The sequence below is a fragment of the Ptiloglossa arizonensis genome, chromosome 2 (genome assembly GCF_051014685.1).
Source record: "Ptiloglossa arizonensis isolate GNS036 chromosome 2, iyPtiAriz1_principal, whole genome shotgun sequence".
Lineage (NCBI taxonomy): Eukaryota > Metazoa > Arthropoda > Insecta > Hymenoptera > Colletidae > Ptiloglossa > Ptiloglossa arizonensis.
Genome location: NC_135049.1, coordinates 5,737,443 through 5,750,945, shown reverse-complemented (window position 1 = coordinate 5,750,945; position 13,503 = coordinate 5,737,443). Strand labels below are relative to the sequence as shown.

Here is a 13,503-nt window from a genome sequence, read left to right as displayed (position 1 = left end):
ACCTAATACTTAATGTTTTTGAAGAATCTTAACAACGGGATTATTAGATTCTCAAATCGAATAAAAATTGTGAAGTTTATACGAGAATGTTAGATTCTTCAGGAATACTGGCACGTATGAAGGTGTAAGTTTTATTTTTAGGTTAGATAACATGTAAAACTTACATCTCGTGACTTATTGTGATTATTGTTAAATTCTCAAATAGAATAGAAATTGTGAAGTTTATACGATGATGTTAGATTCTTCAGGAATACTGGCACGTATGAAGGTGTAAGTTTTATTTTTAGGTTAGATAACATGTAAAATTTACATCTCGTGACTTATTGCAGTTATTGTTAGATTCTCAAATAGAATAAAAATTATGAAGTTTATACGAAAATGTTAGATTCTTCAGGAATACTGGCACGTATGAAAATGTAAGTTTTGTTTTTAGATTAGATAACACATAGAACTTACACCTTGGGTTTTGAAAATGAAAATTACTATATAAATCACGACCCCTTGTGTCATGAAAAGCAACAACAAAAGCTTTTCGAAAATCTTTGCAAAGGACCTAAGAATATTAACAACACTAACACTGAATATTCATAGAAAACTGCAATATCTGCATAAGACTGCATTCTCCCCATACCATGCTTCTAAGATACGAGTATAAAGACCGATATCACGATATAAAAATTTGTATCCTACAACTAAATAATTCTTTGATGTGCACAGAATCGATAAATGAACTCCTAATTTTACTCAGAAGTTTTCAAAACAGTGCAATCACACTTTACCAAATCACTTTACCCATTCGATTCATTTAATAGCCAACATTCTTCAACTATCTCGTTGAAAATTAAATGAATAAATGCAATCCATTGACGTGCCAACAATAGGAGAATTACGCTAAAAGGGATTCGGTTAACTATTTTCAATTGAACTCGACGATAGGAGGAAGGAATTTTCGTTTTCGAAAACTTTTCAAGCGATTCCTAACTCGTTACGAGTGGCCTTTACTTAGTACGCACAGAAAATTGTAACCCCGTCAATTTCCAATTATTTGCAATTTACATAGTTCGATGCAAAGACGTCGATCAAGAATGTTGAATGTCGATCGGTTTCATTTTCTCTACTGTTTATCGACTTCTGCGACAGCCCGACCATCGAAAGCCTGACAAATGCAGATTTCATAACGTGCCGTGCTTTGCAAACGTACTGTTGAGTTCTCTCTATGTTCATTGCAGGTCTTCGTGGTATCGATGAATCGATTGAAAATATCGATATTCCACAAAACTATTGAAAACGAGGAAGTTTCGGTGTAAGTTCGCAACAAGTATGCCTCATTGAACTCGAACGCGACTGGGATTTCATACCCTAAACGTGAATCAGTTGGTGTCGAACTTGGTGGAATGAAATATTTAAAACCACCTTGATCACCAATTGGGATTTCGTACTCTAAAAGTAGAATAGTTGGTGTTGAACTTGGTAGAATTTAATATTTAAAACCACCTGGACCTTTGGTTTTCCAGCATGACTTAGCTTCTGCTCGCATCAACTTTCTCAACAGGTACTCCGATGGCTGTTCGATATCTAAGATTAAATTTTTTATTAAATTCGAACGAGAAGCTAATAGAATGTAGGTAATCTCTAAAGGAATTTTGGAGCAATGATTCATCTATCTGCAATTGCACTTAAACTTTCAGTAGCCTTAGACTCCTTAGCTTTTGTCCACATCAACTTTCTCAACAGGTAGTCCGATGGCTGTTCGATATCGAAAATGAAATTTTTTATTAAATTCGAACGAGAAGCTAATGAGACGTAGGCAATCTCTAAAGGAATTTTGAAGCAATGATTTTTCTATCTGCAATTACATTTAAACTTTCGGTAGCCTTAGACTCCTTTCGGGTTATCTTCGTCAATGATTTCGTATCTATGAATTTCAATAAAGGGACAGAAATCGTGTACCTTTTAGATCGAACGAAAGTTTCCAGAAGGGCACCGAAACTTCCTACTCCGAAGAAATGAAATTCGTTACCTGTATTCTTCCTCTTTCTTGATCCACCATATTACCGGATTGCTCGGACGAATGTTTGGTATTCCTTTATCTTACCATTGATTTCACTTCATGTCCACACATTTTGCCCCAACGTTTTAACCGACACTACACAATAGAAGAATCTCTGATCCCGCGCACGTTCACCTAGTACCGTCAGAAAACTTCACAAGGACAGTGTACTATCACGCGGTAGCTCTGAAATGCAAACAGTCTTCACTGAGCTCTTGTTGCGCATAAAGTCCTCATAACCTCGGACTTTAGCTACTCCGATGCGATGATAATCTCTCAGGTTTCGACAAGAATGTACGATCAACACCGTCAAACTCCACTCTACCACTCCGTCGCAGCTTGAACGATCCTTTCATCGTCCCAAGGAGACACCTGTCCGAATCTACGAACTCCTTGGAGCACGTTTTTGTATCAATCGCGTGACACCTTACCGGACACGTGTTTGCCGAAAATATGAACGTACAAACTCGCGGAATTTCACTCGCTGTAACGCGTTGATGTGTTTCACCTCTGAAAGGAACTTTCTCGGATCATGTAACACGACTTTGAAACAAGATCAGGAATTATTCCTGGACCAGAGATCGCGGCGAGTTCTGGTTGACCGTGCTACTACGACTGAAGTGTGTGGGGCATAGATGAACCATTATTCCCAGGTTCTAGGGAGGGTGAACCAAGGATCGAAGGTGCGCCACACGCGATAGTTCACGCGGAAGGGAAACACGAGCGATCTTAAATCCGCACTGCTCGGCCGCAATCACGCGCAACTGTCGACAAAGCCGTCGCGGTCACAACAAAGCCAGCGAATCGGGGGAACCACGAGGGGTGGCGGTGTCACAACCGCCGCAACGACCTCTCGCGACGAGACGATGAAACGTCTCGATCACACCGGCCGATAAAGAAGAACCGAGGACAAAAACGACGTTATCGTCAGACGATACAAACGTTTCCAGGGACAAAAAATTTGATCGCTTATTACGTTCTCTGAATATTTTATCGTGTATTTGTCTTGCACCTTTTTGTGTTTCGAGTGGATGGTACCTCAATATCTTAACAAAATTAAACGAAACTAAAACAAAATGTTAGATGAACGAGAATCGATGTTTCAGTCGTCAGATTAGCACCTACAGGTACTCGTCTCACTGTACCAATGATGCTTCCAATTTCTCTTTATATTTCTTGTTAATATCGCACTAAGTATTTTAATTGTTTGTATCCTTGAAATTATTGAATAACTACGATTAATATTATACACCCACCTTAAGGAACCCGTATGATACTATTCTGCAAAAATGCATTAAAATCGGAAAGGACCGATATTGGTTCTTTTCTTGTTAGTGGTAATATAATGTATGGAACAGAGACTAAGGATAAGTGAGACTTGACTTAACTTTCAGTTAAATGTTGGGGTAGCTGTAACTCTAAAACTATGCTTTATTCCATGTACTGTAGCACTTTGTTAATATTATCCAAATTCCACTTAGCATTGTATCGTTATCCATTTCAACGTAAAATTATGAAAATTAATAAAACTCATTGTTGGAATATTTTCTGCGATTAGTAGAGTTAATATAACCACAGATGTGGTACAGGGACGAAGTTTTTTACGTTTATTACATATACCAACTTTTACACTTGGGTTGGGTATGATATTCCTTGAGTCGCTATTTTAAAATGCAGAGTGTACCTGCAAAACTACTGACTTTTCACGACGTCGTTATTTCAGTTAACAGCAGTTTCTTCTATACCTCGTGATGCTTGAATATCGTTTGTGGTTGAGGATAAATGAGCTGTCGATATTACAGGGATCCTTCAAGTATCGCGCACGGTACTGTCTCGATTGATGGCAGAGAAGATTCGAGTAATGGTAAAACAGAAAATTTGTCATTTTAAAATTGTTCCGTTAGTTACCACCTAACGCCAAACTTACTAAAGTTTTAATTGCAAGAGTAGTTACTATATTTCTCCAATAACACGGTCCCTTAGACACCTTGCTACTGATGCAAAATAAATTATATTATAACTTTGCGCCGTGTAAAATATAAATCAATTTCTTCAAAATATTACATCACAAAAATAAGCTACCTTTATTATTAGATTAAACCCTTTAATTTTACTCTCATTTCTTGCATAAAAAATTAAAATTAACGTTAACCGATAAGTTTAGTTACTTAACTGACGATCCAAGGTTCAAAGAATTTGTTGTGTTACATTTCCTCTTTTTCCAAAGATTTTCCATTACTGAAATATTAACAAATCCACTTAAACGAAACATACAAATTTTCTAAGTTTCGAGAAATTCAATCACGTTCCGTGCACTCTAGTATCAGTGTCTAGGTATTCGTAAGAATAGCTGACTAGGTTACAGTCGATATCATAATCAACAAAACTATGAGACGCGATCCAGAAAGTAGCAGAATTCCAAAGATGATTCAAAAGCCAGGAGTGACCAAACTTCAGGAGATAGTTCCTAGTCGGTGCTGATCAACTTGGCCACAAGATCGATACCAGGCAAAACAGAAAGGACAGAGTTCATCACTTACCCGAGTGCTGGCCATTCTCCTTCGGTAGTGGTAGTTGGGGCCGACGTACTTTTATTAGGGAGACTCAAACGTGGCCCGATGCGAAGTGTCATTGGACGTCTCCTGCGCAACGTGTAATCTGTAACAACGATGAGGATGAAAGGTTCGTGTAACTCTGCACGACCCTACGCTATATACAAAGATTAGAAAATGTTAGTCAGGAAATGGGCTACGCGGGGATAGGATTCAATTTGAAAAGATTGCCAACCAGAGTTCGTGATAAAGATGAATTTCAACGTGTTGGATCCTAGGGTGATTGGACGTGAAATAGAAGTTTAACCACAGATATTATTTATTTATATATTTAGGGGTACGATTTTCAATCGGACGATTAAATTACTGGCATTGATTGTCCCCCTTCTAAAATCGAACTTGAAAGAAAATAATTAAATGGGATAAATAAATTATTAAAGACATCAAAATACTTTTCGAGGACCAAAATGTGATTGAAAAAATTATTACAAGTAAACAGGTACGATTTGAGTATGCAACGAATAAGATTTTATTTAAATTTTGCTTCACCGAAAAAGACAAAGAAAAGGGTTACTTAATTCTTTCGTGTGAATTTGTAAGTTTGTATAAAATATATTTTACAGTATTTACAAGTAAGGACTATACACAAAAGAAAAATGGTAAAAATTATTCTACTAATCGACTAAAAAATATAAAAATAGAATATAGCTTATTTTAAAACATACGATTATTTAATTATATGGAACAATTCAAATAATGAACAGTAAATGAGGTACACGTAAGACATTAAGATAATTACTATGTATTTAGATTAAATGTATTAGATTTGTTCAAGTGTACTTTTTATCACAAATAGCATCGATCTTGATCGATTTCTTTTTTGTATAAGCAAAAATAAGTTTATCAGCTTTTGTTTAATGTTTTTCTTTAATGAATTGTATAAAAATCAGAAACATTGGTTTGTATGAAATCTTTTCTCCAAAGTACATATTTGATAGACATATTTTAAAATTGAATAATAATTCGTTGCTTTTCGAATATAATGTTTCTTTGAAGAATATTCAAGCGACATAAGGAGAAAAAGAATTAATTAGACATTCTGATAGTTGTTAATAATGGAGAAATGAGATTCACTAAGTACGCTTTATCGCTTCTTTAAATGTAGAGAATCGATGATAATCAGAATCTAATAAACGGATGGTGAATAGCCGGCTCTTTGAATCGAGTTCGTTTAAATTTGACGAAACTAATTAAACGCGGACCACGGCCATATTGAAAATATAATAGGCTCAAGTACTGATTCTATGTTGAATAATTGAGCCTCGAAAGAATGTTTGGTCATTGTTCAAGTTGTATCTGTTTACAAAATTATAGTCGTAATTTAACTTCAGTTGCAAAATTACAAAGTAAAAATTAAAAGATTTTACGCAAGATTGCGTATATTTGAAAATAAAACCACTATCTATAATGTTCATAGGAAAGAATTCAGTTAATATGAGCTAAATTAACAAATGCCTAGAATTAACAAAGATAAAGTAACAAAATTGATTAAGTAACATTTGGTTAATTTGACGTTCGATGATTGACCAAATTTCTTAATTTTCCCTGTAGTTAACAATACGCTAAATTAACAAAAATCTCCAGTCAACATAAATAGAATCGAGAAATATCTCCCCATAACATAGATTGAACTAATAAACACGACTGGTTGGAACAGATACGTTTAACAAAAGTGACCAATTTAAAAAAACAACACATATTAGTACAGATCAAATTAACAAATATATCCAATTATCAAAGGCCTACTCGACAAAAATCTTCATTTCGTACAGATTCGAATAACAAAAATGATGTATTAACGTTATTGTAATTAAAAAAAATACCTAGTTGATACAAATCAAATTGAAAGGAACAGCTAGTTATCGTAAATCGAATAAATAACCACTTAAACTCTCCAGTTAATGCAATTCGAAACAACAAGAAAGTGTTGTCGTATTCTTTCCAAAAGCTTATGATTTGCAAATGCACTCTCGTATTGTCATCGAAGATGTTCTTCGAATGCAGTCTCCCAGTGTACAGAAATAATTTAACCTAACTTATCTAACAATTAGAGCTTAACTTATAATAGGTTGTTCGATAAATTTTGTCGTACGATAAAACTTGTTAAGCAACCTAGTACTATACTGTTGAATAAGTTTTATCGAACGACAAAACTTATTGACGAACCTGGTACAGCAGTTGGGATCTGTCCATATATGTAATAACAATTCGAATCAGTTTAACCGTACACAAAGCTACCATGAGTGTAAAAGTAAATTCAATTTTACCGTTTGCAGAGCAAAGGGAGTTCCTCCCTTGAAAAACATGCGGTGACAAATACTGGGGATGCGGATTTGTCGGGGTTGGTGGAGATGTGCGACTATTGATAACCGACATCGTTGTCCAAGATGGCGCTGCATTTTCAACAAGGTGTTCCACTGACGTGGTGGTGGATACCTCTTTGGTTACCCGCACTTCTATTCCCACGGACTGTAAAAAAGAAAGAAAAACAGAGTGAACAGAGTGAATTAACATCCTTCAGTCATCAATGAACATTTCTTCTCAAAATTGTTTATTTACAGTCGATAACTCCACTTCGCGTTGTTCCGTATGAAGAAAGAACAAGTGAACACTTAAAATTCTAAAAATATCGATCTCGAGAGAAAGGATTCGTTTCGAATCGTGTTTCGGATAGACACCATTTTGTATAATGCGAAGATGAAAATGGTGAGAAAAAATTCAGTCTTGGTTTTATACAATCACGGTGACATATGATGCCGAAAGGTCGCTCGGATTCTCGAGGCCTCGTCGATAGAAACCCTTGGGAGCCACCTCGTTCTGTGTCATCGAGGACGTGATTCTTCGTTGGTTCGAGAAAATCATTCGACTAAAAAAAGGTCATGAGCTGATACGGCCAAGGTCTCAGTGTCCGTTAAGAAAAGAACCCAAGCAAAGGACTTGCTCTAAAGGAGGAACATGCCTCTGTGAGAATTTCTCGAGCAATTTTCTTCTTGCGTTCGATAATTAAATTGCCCGCGACATTAATAACCTTACATTGTAGCTCTCTAAATAATTAAACGTTACGGGCGACGCAACGGTGTTCCTTTACACACTTCGCTTTTTCTCGAGATACGGACCAAGTAATTATTTTTTACTGGGACACATTTACTCACGGCATTATGTTTTTCTAGCTCGAAGCGAAATACCGTAGATCATGATATGTTTACTCTCACGAGAACCAAAGAACGCGTCATGTAGAAATACATTGGTGTCTCTGAGTTTCGAAAAGTTATCCGGGTGTTGTAAAAATTACCGTTCAAATAATGTTTAATAATGTTGTCCACCTCGTAGTGCAAAACAGAAAATCGAACGATAGGGTAGCCATGATTGAAACTTGATATTTCGAACGAATACACTGTGATGGGACTTGGTAACATGAATATATGAAACGAAAATAATTCCAACTGAGGACTACTTAAGAAGACCAATTCTTTCGAATAAGAAAAGATTCTCGCGTGAATTTACTCGACTTTAACACTTCGTTAGACCGTAGTAAAGGAAGGTCTAACAAGAGATACAACGTGTATTCAATTTAACTGCTAGACATAGATTTAAGTTCTATTCGCACGAAGATCTATATATTGTTGAATTGTTTTGGGGTATGGTAGGCGAAAGTGAGGATTACGGCAAATTTCAGCTAATGTTATCCAGGTACTGTCATTCCTAGATGTTGTAAAGTTCAGATTATAATATGTAGTTTATTATAATATGCAGGGATCTCGCGTATCCAGTGGTATAGTTTTTGTACATATGAGAATACAAAGTCCGAACAAACAAGTATACAGTAATACAGTTTAAGTATTATATTTACTAAGATTAAATTTACTTATACTTACACTTATAAATAAGTACTTATAATAAAATACAGTTTAAGTATTATATTTATTAAGATTAAATTTACTTATATTTATACTTATAAATAAGTACTTATAATAAAATACAGTTTAAGTATTATATTTATTAAGATTAAATTTACTTATACTTACACTTATAAATAAGTACGTATAATAAAATACAGTTTAAGTATTATATTTATTAAGATTAAATTTACTTATATTTATACTTATAAATAAGTACTTATAATAAAATACAGTTTAAGTATTATATTTATTAAGATTAAATTTATTTATACTTATTTATAAATAATTACAAACTTATACTTATATTTATACTTACACTTATGTTTCTAAATACGATACTTATAAATGTAAGAATTATATTTTAAGAATACAAAGTCCGAACAAACAAGTATACAGTAATATGCCTTGACGTGAACGACGATAGTGTCGTGTAGTCTTCGTGACTCTCGACTTGGAACTGAACAGAAAAAACCCAAGAGAAAGAATAGCCAAACCGTTGACCGCCTAGCGGACGACCCTTCCGCTTCAATATGGAGACAATCCTTAAAACTGACATGGACCATTCGCTATCGACGTCTGGCACTCTTAGGATCATTGTTTCATTCATTCCAACACTGGACTATGGCTTGTTTTTGGGTGAGTCGCAAGAGCAAAGTGGCGTCATCTGGTGACAGGTATTCTTCAAAAGATGAGTCGACTGATGCTTCGTAACACCATATGAACGCCAGAGGACCGACCAAACTGTTTCAGGGCAACGGTTGAAATATTTGAACACCCACACCCTCGAATTCGAGACGCGTTGCGACTTTCCTCCATGGCAAAACGATCGACCATTTCAATTATAATCGATGCTGTCAGCCAGGCGAAAATTGAATTTCAACGACGCTTGCGACGAACAGCGATGAGCTTTCTAAACATTGTCATACCCTTGTATTCTGGAATTCAACGTGTATAGTACTTGATTCGAAAGTTTTCGCTTTATTTCAGTTCACCCACGCGGAGACGTATTGATTTCGCGGGTTCAGTCAACAGGTAGCCAGCCCTTGTACTGGTCACAGTTTCACGAACATCTGCCAGGGATCTCATTATTGGCTCCTTCTACGTTACAATGTGTTCCATAAGAACGTGTTCACGATACAAGGGACACTTATCGTATAAGCAATTTAACCCATTGAAAAGGGGAGAGATTAAATTTTACAAATTATATGAGTCAGAATCAGATTACTGCTGTGATTTTAAAATATAGACAGTGATAAAATAAATTGTAACGATAGTGCTTCTGAAAATGTCAAAGTGCTATCATAGTCAGTGTTACATAGAACTTTATACTTGGACAATTGGTACTCTTCGCCAAAACTGTTTATAACTTTAGTTGACAGTAAAATTAATCTCGATGGGAAAGTACGTTCAAATAGAATGTGTAAGTGTATACTAGGTTGCTCGATAAGTTTTATCGTTTTTCCATTGTAAAACAAATACTGTGACACTTCAAATTTAAACAACTGTAAATATACGAATGAGTCGACAGATCTACATAATACTTCGCACACATTCATCAAACAGTGGTACCATCTTTAGAAAAATAAAATAACGAACCTAATAGATCCATTTCTTATCGAACAACAAAACTTACCGAGCAACCTATTATATTTAACAAAACCATTTTAATAATATGATCGAAAACGTTTCATTCGCATAACAAACCCATATTCCCCCGAATAATTATCACTCGTCCAAGAATAATTACTATTACATAATTGTCTCTCTTGAAAATATTCAATTGTTTCCTAAACCATTTTTTATACAGCATTGGCAAGTAATTCACATTCATAAATTAAAATCAGACCTCGTGTATACATAATACTACGTACCAGATAGGTCTCAGTGCTTTTACGTCACTCGATCAAAAATATTTTCACTCGAAAAATTATGCGAGTAATAAGCATACCACGTGAATCCAAAAGTATAGTATTTCAGTTGTTATTGAGGCAGCATATACGGTTTATTCTCAAAGATGGAAGCCTCCACATTTTATAGAGGCTTTATACGCTTGTAAGTCCCGTCTCGTATTCAGTCTATAGAGATCAGTGTAGAATGGTGATAGAAAGGCATAATAGCGATGGTAGAAAGGAAAGAGGAGCTGAAATCTGTAACAAAAGGAGCGAGAAAATATTTTAGAAGAACGAGATTACGGTATTATATATAGGAGAAGAATCATGGTTTTTAATAGGAAAAATGAGGGGGTTCAGTGTACTTGTCCATGATCAATTTCCCACCTATCTAGATTTTTATTTAAAAGTACAAACTTGGGAGTTAATAATAGAACAAGACACCTTCCAAATGACCGCCTCGACTTTTTTTACAGACAACCGATCTTTTTCCAAAATTTTAATATGTCTAAACGACATATGTCAAGTTTCAGGTTGATCGGTTTGACGTTTCAAAAATAGCACGAATTTCAAATCGAACGGTGATGGTTGAGGCACCCTGTATAGTGGAGGCCGAACTTGTTCGATGCAATCGTAAAAAAAGGTATGGTAATTTACAGAGCAGAGATACGAGGACGAAAGAAATAGAAGTGAATGGAAAGATTACAGGAGAGGTACTTTAGATGGATCTTGGAGCTGAAGGGGGCAATGTTGGGATTTGTATTACAGGAGAAGCTAAAAAGAAACTAATTAATGGTGGAGACAAGAAAAAGGGAGGTGAAATAGGACGAGGAGGCAAGAAAACAAAAGTAAGTGGAAGTTTTTAAACGATTGAACTTTATAGGGAACTAAATAGATAGAAAATGTAGAAAAGAAAGGAAAGAAGAGGAAGAACTCAGAGATGTAGAGAGGAGAGAGATACTCCAGAAGGTATGGAGGACAGAATATAGACAATATGCACCAGAAAAAGTAAAGAAATAAGTGTAAGGAGTATACCTGTGTACCTAAAAGGAAAAGTAGAAAACTAGACTGTGAAGTGGAAATGATCAAAGAGTGAACAGATTTTAGAAGGTAGAATAAACAACAAAGTACGAGATGTCTAAGGAAGAAGAGATTATGGAACATCTGGTCTGGAGGTGCAAAGAAAGGGAAATATGACAAGGTAGAGTCGGGAAAAAAAAGGTATGATAATATCAAAATATCACAAGAAAGGCAAAAGAAGAAGATTGGAGAAAATGAAAGAAATAAATTAAGGGTATATTAATAGGGAATGAAAATGTTGAATTTAGAATACAAGTGATGTATTGATGTAAATATAATATTAAGAAGGAACTGTAACAACAAAAGGGAAAGAGAGTAATAATATCCTCTGCACGCAGATGGAATATTAAAGAATAATACAACACTGACAAAGACAACACATAAGATGGATTTCCATCTTGGCTATACTTGGATTTCCTTCTATATTTTCAAGGTGATAATATTTGACTATTTTGTTTATTTTTATTCGTATGTGAGTTTTAAGATTGAAAAAGATTAATTTTTAAGATAAGAGTTATTTGCATTTTATTTTGAATTTTATTAAACAATAGTAGTAATTCAAACATGTCCTCTGAATTTATTACAAATGTGAATAATTGAACTTATTAAGTATAGAAGAAAGTGTACATGCACAATACTGTGTACCATTTTCTATAACATATTATATAGAAACTTAAAATAAGGTTTCTTGAATATTGCTATATAAAGTTTAATCGCTCGTATTCCTCCTGTCGCCGTGTTGAGTTTTCATCGCTCGTCAACCGTCATTAAATGATTTAATCGTGGTTTAAGAACTACCACTTAGAAACTCGGGTCATATACCTAGTGGAATTTTAAATGCCTCCAGCAGCAGAAATAACCCAAGAGAAAACATCTTTAGAACAGCTAAAGACTATGAAACTAATGGGTCGTTTATACCTGTTCTAATTACTTGGATAATAATGACAGGGCTAGTTATTCCTAGTCAAAAGGCCCCATAATAGTGATGCTAAGGAGGAGAATCCCTTCATGATCATCGGATCAAAGAAAACTCTAAAGTGCTGCGGTAGAGAATAACGTTCAATGTCACTTGAAAACGGGAATTACCCTGCAATGCAATAATGTTAGTGAGAACAATGAAATAGGCAGACAGTATCGAATTTCATTTTTTAATGAAAATTAATATTTCTGTCCTTGCCATTAAATCTTTATGAAAATAATATCAATGCATTGGTGAGATTTCTCCAATCAAAATAAATACAAACACGACCACATTCAAGCCATTTTTAATTGTACATAGTTGAAAACTTTTTAGAAATGTTTCAAATAATGTTTAATTAATGATATTTCGAATAAGCTTGTTTTTGAATACACTTTCATCGGAAAAACCTTATCAATCCATTAATAACAATTTCGTGAAATAATAAAGAAAAGCGTACAAAATTTTATTTTCGATATATAATTAATCCTCTTCCCATATCTACTATGAAAGTATTTCCGTTAAAATTTGATAGAATTTCGTATAATATTTAAACGCATATTCTAAATAGGTAGTATACATTTAGAAAAATTGTGAAAATAAAAAAATTAATCTTGTCGATCCGAAAAAAATCAATACTCTCTTAACTGTAACATAAAATGCAAAATCAACACCATGGCTCGAATCTTTGTGGCGTGTGTATCGAATTGTTTTAACTGAACGTTTGTCAGCCCTCTATATAAAACTGTACGTATTGATTTTAGTATGAAAAGATTGTTAAGAACTGATCGATGCTTTGTCTTTCAGTCCACGTGTCACATTCTACCTGTGTGCACAATTATATTTAACTATTTTATATTCTACGAACAATCTAGAAATTCTGAATGTCAGGTCTGATACGAGTATTGGGTGAATGTCAAAGAGTCCTCTATTGTAAAATATTTCTGTAATGGAGCTCACTTCTGAACTATGCAAAATATTTACAACTTGATCAATATAGTTACCTAGCTTGTGA

The 13,503-nt window shown here is 34.6% G+C and overlaps 1 protein-coding gene across 1 annotated transcript in view; it reads right to left on the bottom strand.

The window, feature by feature from the left end:
* Positions 1-13,503, bottom strand: part of Dnc (phosphodiesterase dunce) — a 621,682-nt gene that overhangs the window by 588,479 nt on the left and 19,700 nt on the right. Inside the window, exons 2-3 of the mRNA XM_076327449.1 lie at positions 6,930-7,131; positions 4,591-4,708 (exon numbers count right to left, since the gene is read on the bottom strand). Coding sequence (XP_076183564.1) covers positions 4,591-4,708; positions 6,930-7,131 — 320 coding nt within the window. The remainder of the gene's footprint in view (positions 1-4,590; positions 4,709-6,929; positions 7,132-13,503) is intronic.